General features: G+C 44.2%; 1 protein-coding gene across 1 annotated transcript; it reads right to left on the reverse strand.

Moving 5' to 3' along the window:
* Window positions 1–480: 480 nt before the first annotated feature.
* On the reverse strand, window positions 481–7,050 carry ndfip2 (Nedd4 family interacting protein 2). The gene is made up of 8 exons (XM_076016310.1): window positions 6,852–7,050; window positions 3,577–3,823; window positions 2,849–2,979; window positions 2,671–2,758; window positions 2,313–2,437; window positions 2,139–2,205; window positions 1,951–2,055; window positions 481–1,856 (listed from the first exon to the last, which is right to left on the reverse strand). The coding sequence occupies exons 1-7, from the start codon at window positions 6,876–6,878 to the stop codon at window positions 1,952–1,954; spliced, it is 789 nt and encodes a 262-aa protein (XP_075872425.1). The 5' UTR covers window positions 6,879–7,050; the 3' UTR covers window positions 481–1,856; window position 1,951.
* Window positions 7,051–18,172: the final 11,122 nt, after the last annotated feature.

Genomic DNA, 18,172 nt, shown 5'->3' on the forward strand with positions numbered 1-18,172 from the left:
ACCACATCTGGTTAAGCAGACTGTACAGAGGTTCTTCAAAGTGCAAATATCATGAATTGGCATAAGCTGGTATATACATTTCTTTTATTACTTTTTAACGGATGACAAAATATAATCGTAATCAAAAACGAACAAACGAAAAGAAAAGTATGTTATTATCATACTTGTTGATTTTTTTATTTTTTTTTGTCCAGTCAGGCTCCAATTTAATGGTGAGCTCCACAACCCCCCCCCACCCCCCCCCCACACACACACACACACACACACACACCAGAATCAGTCAAGATTACTGCCGTTTCCGTATCCTCTCCCCAAAAAACCCAACCAATTGATAAGGTTTTGGGGGGTGTGGGGGGTGTCACCTCACAGAATTCATGTTGGTGCCACGTGCGCAACCAATCACATTTTCATCACTTTTTTATTTTTATTTTATTGCGTCTTCCTCCTCTGAATTCACTGCAAATGTTGTTGGCAAATGTGTACACACACACACACACACACACACACACACACACACACACACACACACACACACACACACACACACACACACACACACACACACACACACACACACACAATCAGTTCACTCCCACGATCCCCTCCATGCCAGTTTCTCCAGCTCTTAGTGTGCTAGCGATGCTAGCTATAGCGCCAACTCAGCACCTCAACTCTCAACATTGGTCACCTGAAGACTGAACTGTTTGACTTGTTTGGCATCCTAAAATAAAACGCTCCCTTGCTCATGACCCACTTGCATACTTTTGCGTACCAAAGAGTTTTCCGCAAAAAATGTAATAATGATGATAATAATAATAATAATAATAATAATAATAATAATAATAATAATAATAATCAGAGAAAAGAAGTTTAGCATTAGCTCCGTGTTTGCAGGACCGACGCAGTGGCGGAACCCCTGCATCAAACACTGATCCGGCTGTGACCTCAGAGTTTTAAACGAAGGGTGTTTTGGCAATCAGTGTGAAGATGGAGACTTTTTAAAAATGTATTCTTCCTTTCTAAGAGCACGTCTCACAGGCTTTTCTGCAGCGGAATTGCATTTTTCTTTCGATTCAGACAGTAAAAAATGTCCATTAAATGTCGCTCTGCACCTTTAAGAAGTCAAAAAATCCTAACGTCTCAAGGTCTTTTTGTTTTGTTTTGTTTCCTGCATAGGTCTGGCCAGCATGACTGTTATCATTAGACAGGCGAAGTAAAGGGGGGAGTCGCTGTGCTCGTGAGTCACAGCTGATTAGTCACAGATGATGCACATTTTCTGCAGCTGCTTTTCATTTCTACCCAAGCCGACGTTCTATTGCTCAGCGGGGGTGTTTGATAAGAGCTTGTTTATTTCCCCAAGTGAGACGTGCCAAGCTCGGGCCTGTTAAGAGGACAAACACAGGGTGGATGTGGACGTCCGGGTAAAGCAGGCTGGCGTCTGAACAGTACCAAGAGTGGGTTTGAAATAAAACCGCTTATTGATTTATTGATTTTGTTTTTGGCTTTTTCTCTTGCGGAGAACGACGCGTGCTGACTTTGGCATCGCCACGGAGGAAATAATTTAGAAAAAGGAAAAAAAAAACAGAAAGTGCTACATCACTATTTAACAGAGTAAGACATGTCGGGGGGAAAAAAACACCCTGATATGAAAGGTGGAATGACGCGCCGTCCCGGCCAAAGCGAGCGCTCGCTTTGGTCTTCGGTAGAAGACTTTGAAACTGCTCTGTTGTGCTTTTGTGTTTTGCCTTTTTTTGGGGGTTGAGATCGAAAGAGAATTGAGAAGCAAACCGAGAAATTGAAAGAAAGTTGTTGCCCCTGGCCGGGCGATCCTTGAAGAAGGGGGGAGGAGAGGAGACCTGCGAGGGGAAGGAGAGGGGAACTCAGCGTTGCGTGCAAAAAAACAAACAAACAAAAAACTGTGATCCGGCGTCGGCGAGGAGGCTCCCCTACCTTAGTAGAGGAAGAAGAGGCGCGTTCTGTGGGACGTGGCCATGTTCTCAGACATGTTGCGGACCTTCAGGTAGTTGACAAACCCTCGGAAGAAGAGCAGGAGGCCTGCGGGGGTTGGAAGGAGCGCTCAGTGTACAGCTGAAGTTGTTTTTTTGTTTTGTTTTGGCGATGACTGTTTAGCTACCCACCGAGGAGCAGGAAGATCCACCAGAGCCAGTACTGCCCGTTGAAGTAGCCGGTGAAGTAGTCTGAGAACTGGAGAAGGAAGGAGAAAAAAAAACAGATGCAGTCAGACTTGGAACAGAAATAAAGAAAAATAAATAAATACTATTTAAAAAAAATCTGAATAATCTGAAACCGACCCTGACAATGAGAATCCACTTGATGAGGGAGAGGCCGAAGCCGCAGATGGCCCCATAGCGCCCGGCGATGGTGTTGGTCAGGCAGAAGGACAGGCAGAAGCCGATCCAGTTAAACAGGAAGGCCACTAGGGGGCGGGCAAACACCACAACAGTTCAGTTTCAGCGACTTTGTTGCCAGTTTGTTTGTTTCCTGCTCCCCTTGCTAATGAAACCCATATAATCAACTGGGAAATTGAAGGAATCAAAGCAGCTTCCAAGGCAGGAAGTGAGGAGGCTGAATGGGACAAAGCAGCAATTTTGGTCAGCGAGACGCCGGTTTGACTGGGGACCAAAAAAATAAAAAAAATAAAGAACTCACTGAAAAATGCCAACATGAAGATCCCGTCGTTCCCGACCCGGAGCTGGTCGGCGTCGCTGAAGTCGTCCCTGGGTGGGAAGTCGTCGTCCTGGCGAAACACAAAGAGAGACCCATTAGACCGAAGAGGGGAAACCAAACTGGGAAATGAACCGGCAGAGGCGACTGAGCGTCCCCTCACCCGAGGAATGACCTCCACGGCCGAGGCCGCCATGGCCGCTGCTTTGGCCTTCTCCGCTTCGTCATATGTGGGCAGGGAGGTGGCGACGCTGTAGGGCGGCGGCACCGGGAAGTCGCCGGCAAAGCTGGCCTCTGCGGAAAAGAAGAAGAAGAGGAAGAAGAAGAAGAAGAAGAAGAAGAAGAAGAAGAGGAAGAAGAAGAAAAAGAAGAAGAAGAGGAAGAAGAAGAAGATTTTTACAACCACACTTTCTTCCACTGGAATATAATAAAAAAAACAAGTTGCTTTTTTTTTTTTTTTACAAGAAATTAAAGATTTGAGAATAAGAGGAAGGAAGACTCGGTCACAAAGGCAGCCGCACACTGACTCAGCACTGAGGCCTCCAGGAAGAGTCACCACAAAAAAGCCACTGTGTATATTTTTAGGAAACTGGAGACCACAGACGGGGGGCAGGGTGGGAGGGGGGTGAAACTGAGAAGGTGGGGGGGCTATGAGACATGGATTTAACGGATGTAAAGCCCAGTCAGACGATGCATATTTCATATTTCATACGATGGTTGACCTGCAAAGTATCTTAAATTTGCATCATGGGTCGTTTATGGTTTCGTTATGTTTGTGTCAGGCTGTTGTACTTTTCTGTGGGGAAAAATTCAACACTAATCCTAATAAAATGTTTTTGCGGGGAAACAGATTTCACTGAAAATGACAAATAATGGATGTTTTCCACACACCGGGTGCTGCAGCTGCACCCGCCGAGGGGCCGGCTCCCAGGTCGATGGAGGCGTAGGGAGGAGGCGGGACTTCCACCTCCCTCAGGGCGGCTGCGGCGGGCGAGGAGCCGGCCTGGGCCTGGGCCTGGGCCTGGGCCTGGCCGAGGTCCTGGCCGGGGTCCTGGCCGGACGACTGGGCGCAGGCAGACGTGCACGGCTGCTGCTGCTCGCTGGCGGAGGCCTCCGAGGAGTCGTCCTCATTGTGCAACTGGAGGCGAAAGAGGGAGAGGCAGAGAGAGAGAGAGAGATGTGGTGTCAGCTGATTGGGGGAGCAGGATGGTGTGATCGCCACAAGGCGCCGATCTAATCGAAAGTGAGGAAAGCACCGACGAAAAAAAAGCATCGCCGGAGCAGCGGCGGCCTCCTGAGCGGCAGAACCGCAAACTTCAGAGACTGAACAACATCTTCCAGGTTTTTCCGACTTCTGACTCAACCGTCATTATGCAATATCGCGCAGGGTTAAGACAGTCGGTTCTTGTCTTTTTTTTTCCCGGACGAGAGCGTTGTCTAGGAATCACCACGTTTGGCTGTACGACTTTTTTCCTCACTATCGTTTTCAAATCAGCAGAATAGGTTGGCGCTGGAAACAGAACAGTACGCAGTACAAGTGTTAATGTTTTGGTCCCATTATTAAAGTAATTCCCAGTGCTGCTGAAAACATAAACGGTAAACAGCCATTAAAACAGCCATTAATCTAACCAATGACGAACACGAGATTTGACCTTCGTAAGTGTGATTAGCACGTTAGAGCCAATTTAAAGTAATAAGAATGAGTGCTCTGTATTGAGGTTTAAGATATGATGTAAAACAGGTGTTGTTAATTCTCACATTTGTTATTGTTTTTACCTCGAGTAACCCGACAGCTAAATAACAGTTTGCCGTGTTTCTAATCTGGATTATCCCTTGGCATAATATCCTGCACTGTTCCCGCACTGGATTCCGCTCGTGAGCCAAAGGAACAAAGGTTTCTAACCAGCTCAGATTTTGGGTTTTATTTTTCCCTGTTGTAGTTGTAGGACAAAAAAGAAAGACAAAAGACAAGACTCGGGCATAAAAACTGTTACTTGGCCCGCCACGGGCTGTAATGAAAAGTAGGGCGAGGTTGTGACAACAACCGCGAGGCGGGGGTGTGAAGAGCAACTCTGTTCGTCCTCTGCGAAATGTTTGCCAAAGTCGAGGGCAGAGGGACAAGTGGCTTTATCAGTATGTTGCCGGGGAATAAAGTGATACATGTGTAATCGGATAATGAGCGTCCCCGCTGTGGCACCGTCGGACTTTGTGATGCGCGCCGCTGCCAGAGTGCCAAAGATCATCTGAAATTACAGAAGGGCAACAAGGTTTGCTGAGCTGAGCTGAGCCTGGCACAGAATCTTCCCCACCTTCTGGGTTTATTCGTCCACTGGAAAAAACAAAAAAAACAAACACTTGCAGTCTGAATTTAATTTGAGGCCAATTTTGTTTTAGAAAGTAAACGTCGCTGATAAAGGGAACCACATCATATTGCAGAAAGTAGTAGTAAACAAAATGCCACTGCTGAGGAGACATTTCTAAAGTGCCTGTGAACACAGCTCAATGTGGTGCAAGTTCAAAAATTGCGTATTAAACTTTTACAGACTCACATCTGTGGAAGTGTCATTTTACGTACAACAAGATTGTTGACACAAATGTGTGAATGGTTCCAAATGCGTTATTCTGACAGCCATGGCTGACATGAGTTCCTCATTAATATTCTTCTGATCGACTCATTGGCCAATCATGGTGGCAGCTGAGGTCAAACTGGCAACATCTAGATGGAGGAAGTTGGCAAATACATAGCTGAATATTATTAATATTATTATTATTATTATTATTATTATTATTATTATTATTATTATTATTATAAAAAGTAACCATAAAAATAACATAAATAAAATTGAATATGTACAAGGACACGGGAATACATAAACAGACAGCACAAACGTAAATCAATTAGCTGGCGTTATTGTTTTTAATCGGAGACGCCAGTTGATGACGTCAGCCAATCCAACTCGCACAGATTGGGGGAGGGGGGCGTTTCAATATAAACGCCTGCACGTTTATTTTGAAACGTGCTAGCGTTTCAATATAAAATCAGGAATCAGGAATGAAGAGGCAGCAGTAGCGGCAGTTCACCCCCGCGCAGGACATTACGTAAGAACCGTAGAAGCAAAGCCACGAGCCTCCACATGTGCCCATATATACCAACCGGAAGCGGGCGCCTCTGTCATACACTACTCCTGATTTGAACTCGACGGGGTGGCTTAAAGAATTAGACGAGGTTATTTTGCAACGAGGCTGAGTGCATCGTCAATAAAGAAGTCACTATGTTGGAAACATTTTGATGAGCGACCACCGAGGGCAGTTGTGACTCTGTTACATGTTCATTGGGAGGTCAACACAAGTGTGTTGTATTGTTTGGAGCCGTTGCGTTGTCGGGGAAGACGTCCCTTTTCTTTCTTTCTTTCTTTCTTTCTTTTTTTTTCAATATTTGCGTATAATTTAAGCCACGACGCAGCACGAGAGCCATGCGTCCATCAGTGAAATCGACATGTGCGTCAAAACAAGATAAATGTACGCAAGTTATAACGCAACTTTGTCGTTTAAGGAATAACTATGGGTGCTTCTGCAGTGTCAGCAAGCAAGAGGTCGGCGGCATGGATGTCCTCTGTTAGGTTTTCTGAAGATGGTCCTCTGATTAACGGACGAATTCAAACTACTGAGACAACTATTAAATATTTAATAAGTTGAGTCACGTCTTTCGACACCCACACAGTTAATGCTAACGCCCCTCGGATAGGCGAATTCAGAAACAACTGTTATGTGAATTGATGTCAGTGTGACATTCCGTTGCTGGCTAATAGTTCACATTACAGTGCAATTAGTACAATAAGTGTCAGTGTAACTCGCACTTGACAACAGCGTTTTTTAAATGATCTAGTATGGGAGGCTAACGTTAGCGTAGCGGCTGCGGAAGTGCTTTCAGTGAAGGCAACAGTCGCGGCGAAACATTTAGAGCTTCTGAAAAATCGCCAAGAAATAGCTACTGCAGAGAAAGTTGATGTTTTTAATTGTTTTTCGATAGTCATAGGTGGGGTATGATTTGAGTAGAATACATTTTTGAACCATGTCTGAAATTAACACAGGCCTTGTTTTATTGTCACAGGGAAGGGAGGCCGTGCCAGCGCACCGTGTTTTGGTTGTGTGTGCCCAACACTCACCACTTGATAACGGCTTGCTGGGTCCATCCCGACGGTCTTCAGCTGGCGGGTAAGCCAGCCGAGAAAAACGGATGAAAATAGTACCTGAATTCAAGTGGGACGACGATTTAAAAAAAGACGTCAACCCTCTTTTCTGAACTACCGAACAGGGGGTGGTTATCGAAATGGCTGAAATGTGCAGTCAGTGCGCTCGCTTGCTTCGGAAAAAAAAATACCGTTGTTAGTCAAAAGCTTCACCAGGAGTGAAGCTAGCGGTAATAGATGGTACTTCCCATTAAGCATTCCAGAATAAAATGTTCAGTCTTAAACGTGAAAGCATAAAAATCTTTTTTGTGTGTGAAATTAGGTGCATTCACATCGTGCAACGTTATTAGTGTCCTATAAATAGCATAAGTAACACAAGCAACATATCAATTTAGTGATACCACCATCCAATAAATAGGATAGTCGGGTTAAGAAAACTAAGAATGCTAATTAGTGGATTTTATAGGAATATTGCATACTCCTAAAGACTTGTGAATTCTATGCACGAAAGAAAAATGCCAGTTAGAAAAGGTAAGTTGTTGATCCTCAATGCATTGACTATGTATCATGGTCTTTTATCTGGTGAAGTAAAATGAGTTATTTTTCCTTTGACATAATGTGGTTTCTTGTGAAAATCCAAATACTAAAAGATTCAATCAAGCACACACAGACTTACTGTTAAAATAGACTTAAAAATATAAAGAAGGAATTACTAAATAATTAAAAAAAATAAAAATAAAATTTAAACAATTGCCCTCTGGCAGTAGATGTTGATGAAATATAAACAATATATGTGGTGAAAATGGATATATTTATTGAATTGTTGCCCACCTGATGGTAGTCATTTTGTTTGTTTGAAATTTTTATCAGCGTTTTTGAATGCAATTCCTCATAGATTTTTGCTCGTTATGTCGTTGCGCCGATCATAGGTTTTTATTTTGAAGGTAAAATCTGTCCATTTCCTCTTTTGAGTCTCCGTCTGGCTCGCTTGATTATGCGGGGGCTGAGGGCAGATTTCCAGTCTGTGATAACAACATGACGTAAATGCATGCGAAAGATAAATATATATAGACATTTGTAACCACGAGGTGGAGCCAAAAGCTACTTTTTGCACTGTAACGTTGTTCCCACTGAAACATATTTTGATTTATGTTTTTATTTATAATCTATTTGAAATAGCCGTTTTTACTTCAGGAATAGTGACAACAAACAAGCAATATATAAACTACATACTACCTGAGGTGCTTCATTTTTAATTCAGTGCGAATACTTGCCCTTTGGGTTCTAGTTCTGTCAACAGAGCTCACCTCTTGAGCCGAATTGCTAAAATCAAATCTGTCCAGGTTTGGTGCTGCTGCAAACCTTTTTTGAGCTTTAGCTAAAGCTAAAAATCCGACTTGGGCCAATTTGTTTTTCTCCTTTGCCTCCAAGGCGTGCTGCCAACGTAACTATCTCCCTGTCAAAAGAGAAGCACAGCACTGCAGCCAAGGTGTTTTGCGTCCAACTTGTTTTATAAAGCAACGGTGCCCGCAACCAAAAAAAAGCTGACCCTGACAGCTCGCAGTCAGAGAAGCATGTTCCATCACTGAGTCGCTCTCAGTATCTCTGCTGACCCAATGCTGTCAACGTTACACGCAGTGCACCTTGAAATTGTTTGTCATGCGGCCTGATTTATTTTTGTGTGTCTCCCCTCATTCTGATATGTATTGCCATGTGCTTGCGGGCTAATTCGGGATCAGCTCTGTAGTGGGTCAATGCATAATAGGCCCTTGACCCTTTTTTTTTTTTTTTTATCCAAATGCAAATGCTGGAGATTCAAGGCTGAAACACAAGGAGGTTGAGGAACTGTTGTAGCCTCACTTAAAAAGAGAGGAACCAGCTGGAGGAACCCCCTAGTTTTCTTCTTCTTTTTCTTCTTCTTCTGCCGCATTATCCGGGGTCGGGTCGCGGGGGCAGCAGCCTCAGCAGAGATGCCCAGACCTCCCTGGCCCCAGTCACCTCCTCCAGCTCATCCGGTGGGACCCCAAGGCGTTCCCATGCCAGCCGGGAGCGTGTCCTGGGTCTTCCCCGAGGCCTCCTCCCGGCCACCTAGTTTTCATGAACAACAAATGTATGAGCCCTCACATTTTGACGAGCCCTGTTGTTGAAACTTGGCGAATCACCAAAGCACTTCAAGAATTCGAAGAACTCTGATCCCTTGACGTTCTTCGTTATCCTGCCGATCCATTGCGTTAATGTGCTTCACTGTTCACTCAATTAGCCAAGAAAAAAAAGCTGAGCAAAGCCAACCTAAACAGTGAACCACGTGTGCACGGCGAGGTATTGATAAGAGGCTCTTCTTGAATTAAATATTAATCCCGTTGGCTAAGAAGGGGATTACTGTAGTACATGTATCAGTTAAGCGGTCTGTACTGGAAGGGGAGGGCAGCGGGGAAAATGTTAGAAGCCACGATCGAGAGGACAGGGTGGTAAAGTAACATTCTAGAACTTTGTAATTTTCATTTTGGAAAAAAAAAGTCATATCATCAAATTAAGACGTCAATGAAACTAAATTTTCTTGGACAACAAAAGAATCAAAACAAGCAGTCTAGCAACAAAGAAACAGCTCTAGATGTTGGTGGTTGGATAGACAATGTACTTTTCAAATTTAAGTCTCCAACGGATCAAAAAGGAGAGGATGCCTTTGGGTTTTATTTTGAGCAAGTTTTTACCTCAGCTGCTGGTTCAAATAAATATGCAGCATAGCCCAACTTTTGTACTTTCTTTCATATTAGATGGAAAATCTTTGAAACACAATTTCGCTCCGGCTTTTCTTTGTCAAATTCAGGAAATGCGTTGCTGTAATCTCTAACAACCGTTGCTCTCAGAAATTAGATGTTACTCTTAGAGCTTTTGTTCCAGTAAAAAAACTAAAAGGTTTGTGAACAATGCATTTATTTTTTATTAATTACTTAATTCATTCATTCAATCATTCATTTAAGCACCTTTTTGCGGAAATTTAGCAACTAGCTTAAAGAGTTAGCTTTGCCCAGATGATTGATATTATTGTTGTTTTCGTATATGTAGTTTTACTCTGTAAGTACGGTAAATTTTGGTATTGTTTGCTATTTTTGTTGTCCGGTCTGTTTGAGGAACCTTTTAGCCTACTTCCTGTGGGAGATTGCAGCCACTGGCCTTGAAGTCTCTACATTGGTCATGTCAGCGAACAAGCGAGTGATACCCATAATCAGTTCATAATTCCTGCTTTTGTTAATGTTTTAATTTTTTATAAACTTAATTATATATAGTTTGTGGCTAGTCCCCGCTATGTACTCCTTCCTATGCAGTTGTATTTAAAGGCTACGTGTGTAATATTTCGAGATTTCTTTTTAAGGAGAAACAGCGACATCAAGTGGTTGCTCTTAGGATTGCAGCGCTCTTTCTCTTGTAATGGGAAAAAATGCTGCACGACACTCTTAAGTCTCCTCTGGACTTCATGCCCTCCCTCTCCCGAGCATTCCAGTGAGCTAAGGTGGCCTGCGAGCACATACCTGGATACCTCATCCACATTCTTTGTTGGTTTATTGGAGGGCGCGAGCATTCACACTAAATACGAAACATCAGGCTAGGTGGATATTTCCTCCAAGGCTTCCTTAGAAATATGTCGGTGCGAGATGACAACTAACTGGGAGTGTAAGAGCGAAGCCTAGTGCCTTGCTTCTGCTATGCTTGACCCTAAATTACCTGGCTGACTCGCCCGCTAGTGTTGCTATGTTAATGCTCAGGAAAAAACGATCATCACACCTCTCTTGCGATGAAAAAAGGGGTTTCAACATTTTGCGGCAGAGCGGTCAAAAACGTTTGCTCTGTGACATGGCTACCTTTATGACCCTGAACCACAAACAATACCGGAACACAGCGACACCCACAGCATAAATAGTGTAACAACAACTGTCTCACCGGCTCAGATAAACACATTTTGGCTGCCATAGGCAGCAAGACTCTTGCTCTATGTAATTATTATATACATATCAGAATCTTTCCATGGGTAGGAAAACCAAATTACCTTTATTGTACTGTGAATGTACACTTTTATTTATGTTTTTATTGGCTGTATGTTAAGCTTTTACCAATCGCAAATTAAGCCAGATTTTACACACTGGACCTTTAAGCATAGCGATGAATGGACAGAAGATTGATTTTTAAAAAGTTAATCGATTTCTGAAAAGTAACCACACTGCTTTCAGTCAGTGTGGCCGTGACAAACAGCAGTTGCTCGATCTCAACTCTACCTTTCAGAGCCATAAATGGGTTTCAGAATATCACGCACGCACGCACGAGCAAGCACGATCAGACTGTTGTTACTTGGCAACATCATTTCAAGGTAAATAGGTGCAATGAAGGTGTTATGTAGAGGCGTTTCTTTTCTTTCCTTTTTCTTTTTTTTCTCTCCTCTTGCTGCTGCAGACTGGTTCTTTGTGCCTTTCAGAGCCGAGGTGAGGGTTTTGTCAGACACTGATGGAGTTGTGTACTGCTGAAGAGGACATCTGTGAGCTTTGCAAACACGCGTAGCAATTAAATTACCTTTCAGCCGCGGTGCATTCCTGAAGAATTCACGTGTGCAGCTTGACGGAATGAAGCTGCAGATGCTTTTTGAGGACGTTGACGTTTCCTAATCGCTGGTTACGTCGCATTTGCTGTACATTATTTTTTAAATAGTTTATTTTATGCTCATAAATTGAGTATAATGCAAAAAGGCCTTCAATTTTTTTTAATGTTTGCTTTTAGTCCTGCTCTGACTTTCCCACACTCTTTAAAGAAACACAACAACAGTGTGACAGTACACACCGTGTTTATCGTATTCACAACCTTGTGGTACGTGAGGGACACTCATATTCCGCACACCTACCAAAGCAGCAACAATAACCCTGATCCCTTTGGAACCCCGAGTCCATTAGTGGTTAATTTGGCAATTGTGTCAACGCATTATGCAAACACACAACAACAACAAAAGGAAAGCTCCAAGCCCAGTTCAGACCCAACTCTTGTCACACTGCGGGCGTGTAATTACTTAAAAAGCCCCAACAAGCTGAGACCCTGTCCGAGAAATTGGCCCCGGCGCAGCGCCAAACACAAACACAGACCGATAAAACGTGTAATTACGCTCCGAACGCAGCCTCTGCGCGCGCGCACACACACACACACACACACACACACACACCAGGCAGCCGCTAATTAGCCGGCGAGGCAGAAACGGTGAGCATTAATCACACGTGCACGCCTCTTCCTGTCTGCGGATGAGCGTGTGGGCGTGCGAAGCCCCCGGTGTGCCGACGGATGGATGGGCGCCGCGAGAGCAGAAATAGGTTGCGCGGATGCAAAGCGTCCAGCAGAGGGTGTTAAAGCACAACAAGATTGTGCCTTTTATACTTTTACTCGGTTGACCTTCTCCATCCGGTCCACAACTGGGACGTCATGATCACAATTGCTGCGGCTAATGTACATTCCGAACGTTTCAGAGCGAAGCCCCAAAGCACGATGGTTCTGCAACAGTCCTGCTTTTGAAATACTACATCCTCTGCGACATTGAGACAATTTCTCACCAATTCTCCCCACAAAATAGGCCACGCAGGTGCATTCCTGAACGAAAGAAAACTTGTTTACCGTGAAGGAAGCTAGGTTTTTTTTTCCCCCCACACTTCTTGTTTTTTCTGTCTTCGTTTCAGCTCTCTTGGCGAGCTAGTCGGTCGGCTGATGCACTTCGACTCAAAGTATATGCCGTCTCGTGCAAGAGATTGCAACCAAACCCAGCACGAGAAAAGAGACGGGACAGCCCCACTCCACCCTACCCCTCCCACAAACCTCAGAGATAAATGCCGGCGTTTAAATCAAAGGTACTTTTTTTCCTCTGCTCCTGCCTCCCTCCCTCCCTCACTGGCTCACTTTGTTCTGAGCGTAATGAGTCTGGGGAATAGGCACCGTCGCCTATTTCCCGGGCGAGGGCTTCGAAATGAGACAACAGGGTGATGACATCTGAACAAAGACGAAGGCGCTCTCGCAAAACTTGGCTGCGTTGACAAGTGATTCAATCCCCGTGCAACAAGTCAAATCTGATCATGTCAGAGCTCCAGTTAATCCAGAGCGAGTGGACTGGATGGCTGGTTTAAATTTATTCCTCTGTAGCGCAGTTAGGTTAAAAAAAAAAATCACTGGTGAAACTGCTGTGATGGTCATTTTCGGCAACGCCAGAAGTTTGTCTAATGATTTAGGTGCAAGTTGAGGTTACTCGGGAAGCCGGTGTAGAACGCTAAATAAATTTAGCGCTGGGTTTTGGAATAATTGAAGAGATGGTTTTATTTTTAAACAGCCAAATCGAAAGACCTTTCATCAGGAATGTAAACCCCGGGCCTTTCTTTGATTTTGATTTTCATTTCATTTTCACGCGCAACACTTGAGCAGCATGTTTAAAAACAAGACCACAAAATACCTTCCGCATTTATGGAGAATTTTTTTGGGATCTCTTGTCATTTTGAATGACGGTGAGCAGAAGAAAGGGAAAAAAAAACCCTCTCCCTTCCTCATTAACCGCACAAATCATTAAGTAAAAGCAAAATTAAAATGGCTAAAGGCCAATGGAGGCTCTTGCGTCCGTCCATTAGTTGCTAAGTTACAACCCATCGTGTGCGACACCGTGGAGCTCTCGCTCTTAGTCACCGGCTGCAACAACAAAAAATGGAACTTCTCGTTCCAGATATTGTGAAGCAGTTCCTTTTCCTGCAGACACAAGTGAATGTGGAAAAATGTAGGCCACAGGTGACACCCTGGAAGTGAGAGTCAAAGTTGAGACGTATTTGTCAGCATCATCTAAAAGTGTTTCTGTTTTTGTTTTTTTTACTTTGCCCTACTTGTTTTCATCACTGCTCTAAAAGTGACAGCTGAGAAGCTAACAAGGCACAGTCTGTGTGCGGCGCCACCTCCTTTTTTTTTTCCCTCACACTTTTGCCTCCTTCCAGTACAAACGCACTCCATTATGGAGTGCAGAATGAGGCTGTTATGAAAGAGCTGCAAAGAGGAAATTCATATGGGTCAATAGAAAATCCATTTTGGGTAAATTTGAGGAAGATGTAGCAAGCAGGAAGCTGACGGCCAAAACAGTGTCTCGCGTTTGATGTTCACCGCACTTGCAACATTTGTACTTTACAATTCTTTGTTTCTTTTTGGCAAAATCTAAAGAGAAAAACGACTTCACTGGAATTCGCCAACGGCAGCCTGGGAAAGCAGCTCAGCAGTCAGCAACACCAGCATACAGCAATGCCGCAGGTTGCAAAGTCCGAAGCGAAGGGCGTCTGTGTTTTTCACATGTAATTAATTTTCCCTTGGCTTTGTGCAGTGTCCTCCAAGGAGCTTGTGCATGGCAATGCAATCACGTCCAATAAAACATGCCACATTTATGTATAATTGCCAAAAATACGACGCAAGAATTCTCTGGCGCAAACCAGCGGTCACCCATTCTCTTTAATTTGCCTCCAAAGCGCCTCTTCCTTCTCCGTGCACAATTAACGCAGCAGGCAGACGGGGCTGAAGAGTCGGCTTCATTTTCTGGGTCGCTCATAACAGGGCACGTCGTTCTCTGTGGGGTTTCAAGACGAGGGGGAATAGCCCCTTAAATGTTTAATGATCTGGGGATATGCAGATGCCTCCACGAGAAGTTGGGGTAAGAAGTTCACACTTGGGAGGACTAAAAAAAGGGAAAAAAAAAAAAAAGGTCTTGCCCGCCAGCTCATGCCAGGAAGTGTGTCCGACAGAACAAAAAAGTCGGGCTCTGTCGGGATGAGAGACGCTGCCTCATGGTGGAACAAGAACGGTGGAAAGAGAAGTGGGCTAAACACACCGCCGAGTTCGCAAAACAGCGAGTCATCATCATCATCAAAAAAAAAGGCTCATGGAAGAGCCAGTGTATTCCCCCAGGTCCTCCCAAGACGCTCTTTTGATGCCGAGACAGACTCTGTTCCTCTCTATATCCTCTGCTTCCATCGCTCGCCATGTGACTGGCGAATTACAAGAAAGTATGTCAGCTGGCAAAGCAAGGGGAGGGTAGAAAAGAAAGTAAGACATCAGAAAGAATTCATTCAGTGAGTTTTCTCAGGCTGCATTCGCTGCCTCTCGGGCTTCCCGGGAGGTCTGATTTTGCCTCGGCCTCTGAGTCAATGCATTGATTTGTCCTAATCAAATGTACAAGTGCCGAAGAGGGAGCGGCAGACTCACAAGCACCTTTTGTCGCAGCGTCAACGGGCTCCTCTGCTTTTATCACGCCACTACGACAGATGTACTTGTATATGGGCCCCAGCTGTGGGGGATGCTGTTGCTACGCGACGGCTTGCTGACCTGTATAGCGCCACTATGCTAAAGTTGAAAAACTGTTTTTTTCCGTCTCTTTCTCTCTCTCTCTCTCTCTCTCTCTCTCTTTCTCTCTCTCTTTCTCTCTCTCTCTCTCTCTCTCTCTCCGTCTGTCTGTCTTTTCTCAGCTCCTTTTTTCAAATCTCACTCATCAATCGATGATGTGAGCGCTGCAAACACAGCGGGCTCTGAGCGCCTTGTGATGTTAGAGCGTTTGAAATTTCCATTCAAAGAGGATGGGAGTTGATTCCGGGAACAAGGTGAAGGCTTCGGTGCAGCTTTTCTTTGAGCTATAAGAAATGGAATACCTGTTAAAGTGTACCAGGAATAACTTGAGAAAAAGTAGAAACTCTCAAATGACAATTGGACAAACAGTAATTTTCCAAGCATCAAGTACAGTACTCGAGTTTGCTAAGGCTAGCAATGCATGTGGCTAAGCTAAGCTAAGCTCCCAGTTTCTAGAAATATGAGGGAAGCTAATGCTCAGTGCTAACATCTGAATGGTGGAACCAGCGTGCCATGGACTGTGTTTGAGCTAGGCTAGGTACAGCTAATAGGAATAGATGTTTCAATCCCTTTGGAAAGTAGGTCACTCTTGAATGTCGCAGTCAGTGTGAAGTAGTGAAAGTCATTGGGGTCATCACGTTGGTCACCCGGCTTCATCGATGTTTCGTCGATTGAAACCCACAACGTCTCTGGACGACTTAGCGGTGTACCCAGCATCCCAGGTACACCCCCCTCCATACCATACACTCCATGACCCTCTGACTCTACATGGTTCTGCATGGCAGGGGTACCCCTTCTCCCTGGGCCAGGTGTACGCCTGACTGCGTCCCATCCGTCTCTATTTTGGTGTCCAATTGTTGTCGTTTCGCTTGATCCAGGTCTGGTTGCTGCTAAATATTCCTCTAAAAGCACATAGTCTACAGTTACACCTCTACTGGAACACGTGGGGGTAATGACAGGTGATGGATAAAGCTCTTTGTGTTCTGTTTCATGAAGCAAACCCACGACTGCCATTATAGAGTGAGTATTGTTTGCACTTGTCTAATGGCTCTCGGATAATGGCACCATCATTTTGTTTTAAATATCATGTCATTTTGCTTTCATCGGCCATAAAAAAAAACAGTCTGTTACATAAATAGATTCAGCGGATAGATACAGTGATTAGAAACCTAGATTGTGTTAATGGTTATTTGTTACAACCTAAAAGGGTTGACTTAGTTTTTTTGTCTGTGTTCAGCCTCTTCTTGTTCTCTTTTCTACAAATTGTTGGAACGACGACAACATATATTATTGTTAGACAATCATTGTCTGTGTATGCAGTCATGTTATTCATAATAAAAGCTTCAGATTTGTGCAGAAGGGCGGAGCTCTGGTGTTGCTACGTAACAATTGGCTGACTTTGGGTTTACAGCCCTCCAGTGTGTCCTTCGAAGTGACTCGGCACATTGCTTGGCCCTGGGGCATCCATCAATAACCGTCATTTCCACTCTGGCCACATTGCTACCAGCCAACACTACAACAAGGCGTCTCATAAAAACCAACACACTTTTTCGTTTTTCTGTGGATGCAGCGCTTTCTCTGCAGCAGTAGAGAAAGAGTACTTGCATTTTAGTACTTGCCAATACCGATACCAAGTACTTAATGCGGCCAATACACATTCCATAGCATGTTTTTCTAGAACATAGGGGGACTGCCACAAGTTTCACCTCAGTACAAACAGAAATTTTAGAAAATTGTCCTATACATACGCAACTGGTATTAGCGCTGTACTATTGGCACCTATTTTACGAGTACAAATAGAGTACTCAACCCCGATATCGGTACTGATACCCAATACTGCTATCAATATTGGTGCAGCCATACTTTTTTCAAATGTTCCCTCAGTAATGACTGGAGAGGACAGTGGCTGTCAAAAAACAGGGTTGAACTGACAGCTTTTGGGCCAATTCCAAATCTTGGCCCTCAAAAATAAGTTTAAGGGCTTAGAAATGGGACACCCCTTAAGTGCAGTTACGTCTTCAGACTGTGGTGGGGGGGGGCTTACGCCAAAGCTACGTCCAGTCTGTCAAGAAGACGACAACGACGAAGAAGAAGGAGAAAAAGAAAAAGACGGCGAAAAAGGAAGAAGTCCTCCTTCGCTACACAACGAGGTACACAAGTAATGTGAAGCCGGGACCGCCGGTCCGGTTGACAAACCTCGTTAAGTAAAAAAAAAAAATGTTACACCACAACAATGTCAATAATCCATAAAAAAGTCTTAAACTAAGACAATACAATGGTTTCATAATATTTATATCTTTATTAACTAAGAAAATACTTCCATTTGTAGCTCGCTTTTTTACATCGCAATCTTTTTCGAAGATGTCTTGGCGAAAATACGCAATGCCTTCTGGGTAGGCCTTACTGCCAAGGGTGGTGCCGGAGAATCTCAATATTGAGGGCGATACAGCCCTTAAACTCCTCCCTCAACTTGACGTTCTTAGAATCGGGACAGCACTTGCACCTCGCGGGAGCGCGCATTTTTGAGATTGAGGGTTGAGATTGAGGGTTAAGGGAAGAATTGGAATTCACCCGTTCTCCCGATGTTGCGTCTCAAAGCTGAGTTGAGCTGATGAGCGTTGACCAGGGGACCTGATGTGACAAAAAAAAAAAAAAACTGTTTGACGGCACTAAAAGCCTCTTTCAAATGCCTTTTCTTCAGATTATGTTTCAGAGGAAAAAACAGCATGTACCGCGAGTAGGAAGTTATCAAGGTAGAAAAACAAACATATCGACCTGACGCTATTTTAGAACTCCCCTTAAGCAGAAAGCAATAGCCAGTGTGTGTCATGTGTTTATAAGCCCAGAACATGCTCATGGCTGCCGTCATTTATGTGGCTTGGCCTTGTGTTCCACTCATGAGAGACATCCCCTGC

The sequence above is a fragment of the Nelusetta ayraudi genome, unplaced genomic scaffold, assembly GCF_046127955.1.
Source record: "Nelusetta ayraudi isolate G7.1 ecotype Tasmania unplaced genomic scaffold, CSIRO-AGI_Nayr_v1 ptg000006l, whole genome shotgun sequence".
In the NCBI taxonomy this organism is placed as follows: Eukaryota; Metazoa; Chordata; class Actinopteri; order Tetraodontiformes; family Monacanthidae; genus Nelusetta; species Nelusetta ayraudi.

Bases quoted from the DNA above. Each gene is read 5' to 3' on its own strand.
- ndfip2 (XM_076016310.1), bottom strand. From the start codon at position 6,878: ATGGACCCAGCAAGCCGTTATCAAGTG. The intron at 2,980-3,576 runs GTGTGTGGAAAA...TCTTTTCCGCAG, and splicing joins GGGTGCAGCTGCAGCACCCG to AGGCCAGCTTTGCCGGCGAC. The intron at 2,206-2,312 runs GTCGGTTTCAGA...TTCCTTCTCCAG, and splicing joins AGTGGATTCTCATTGTCAGG to TTCTCAGACTACTTCACCGG.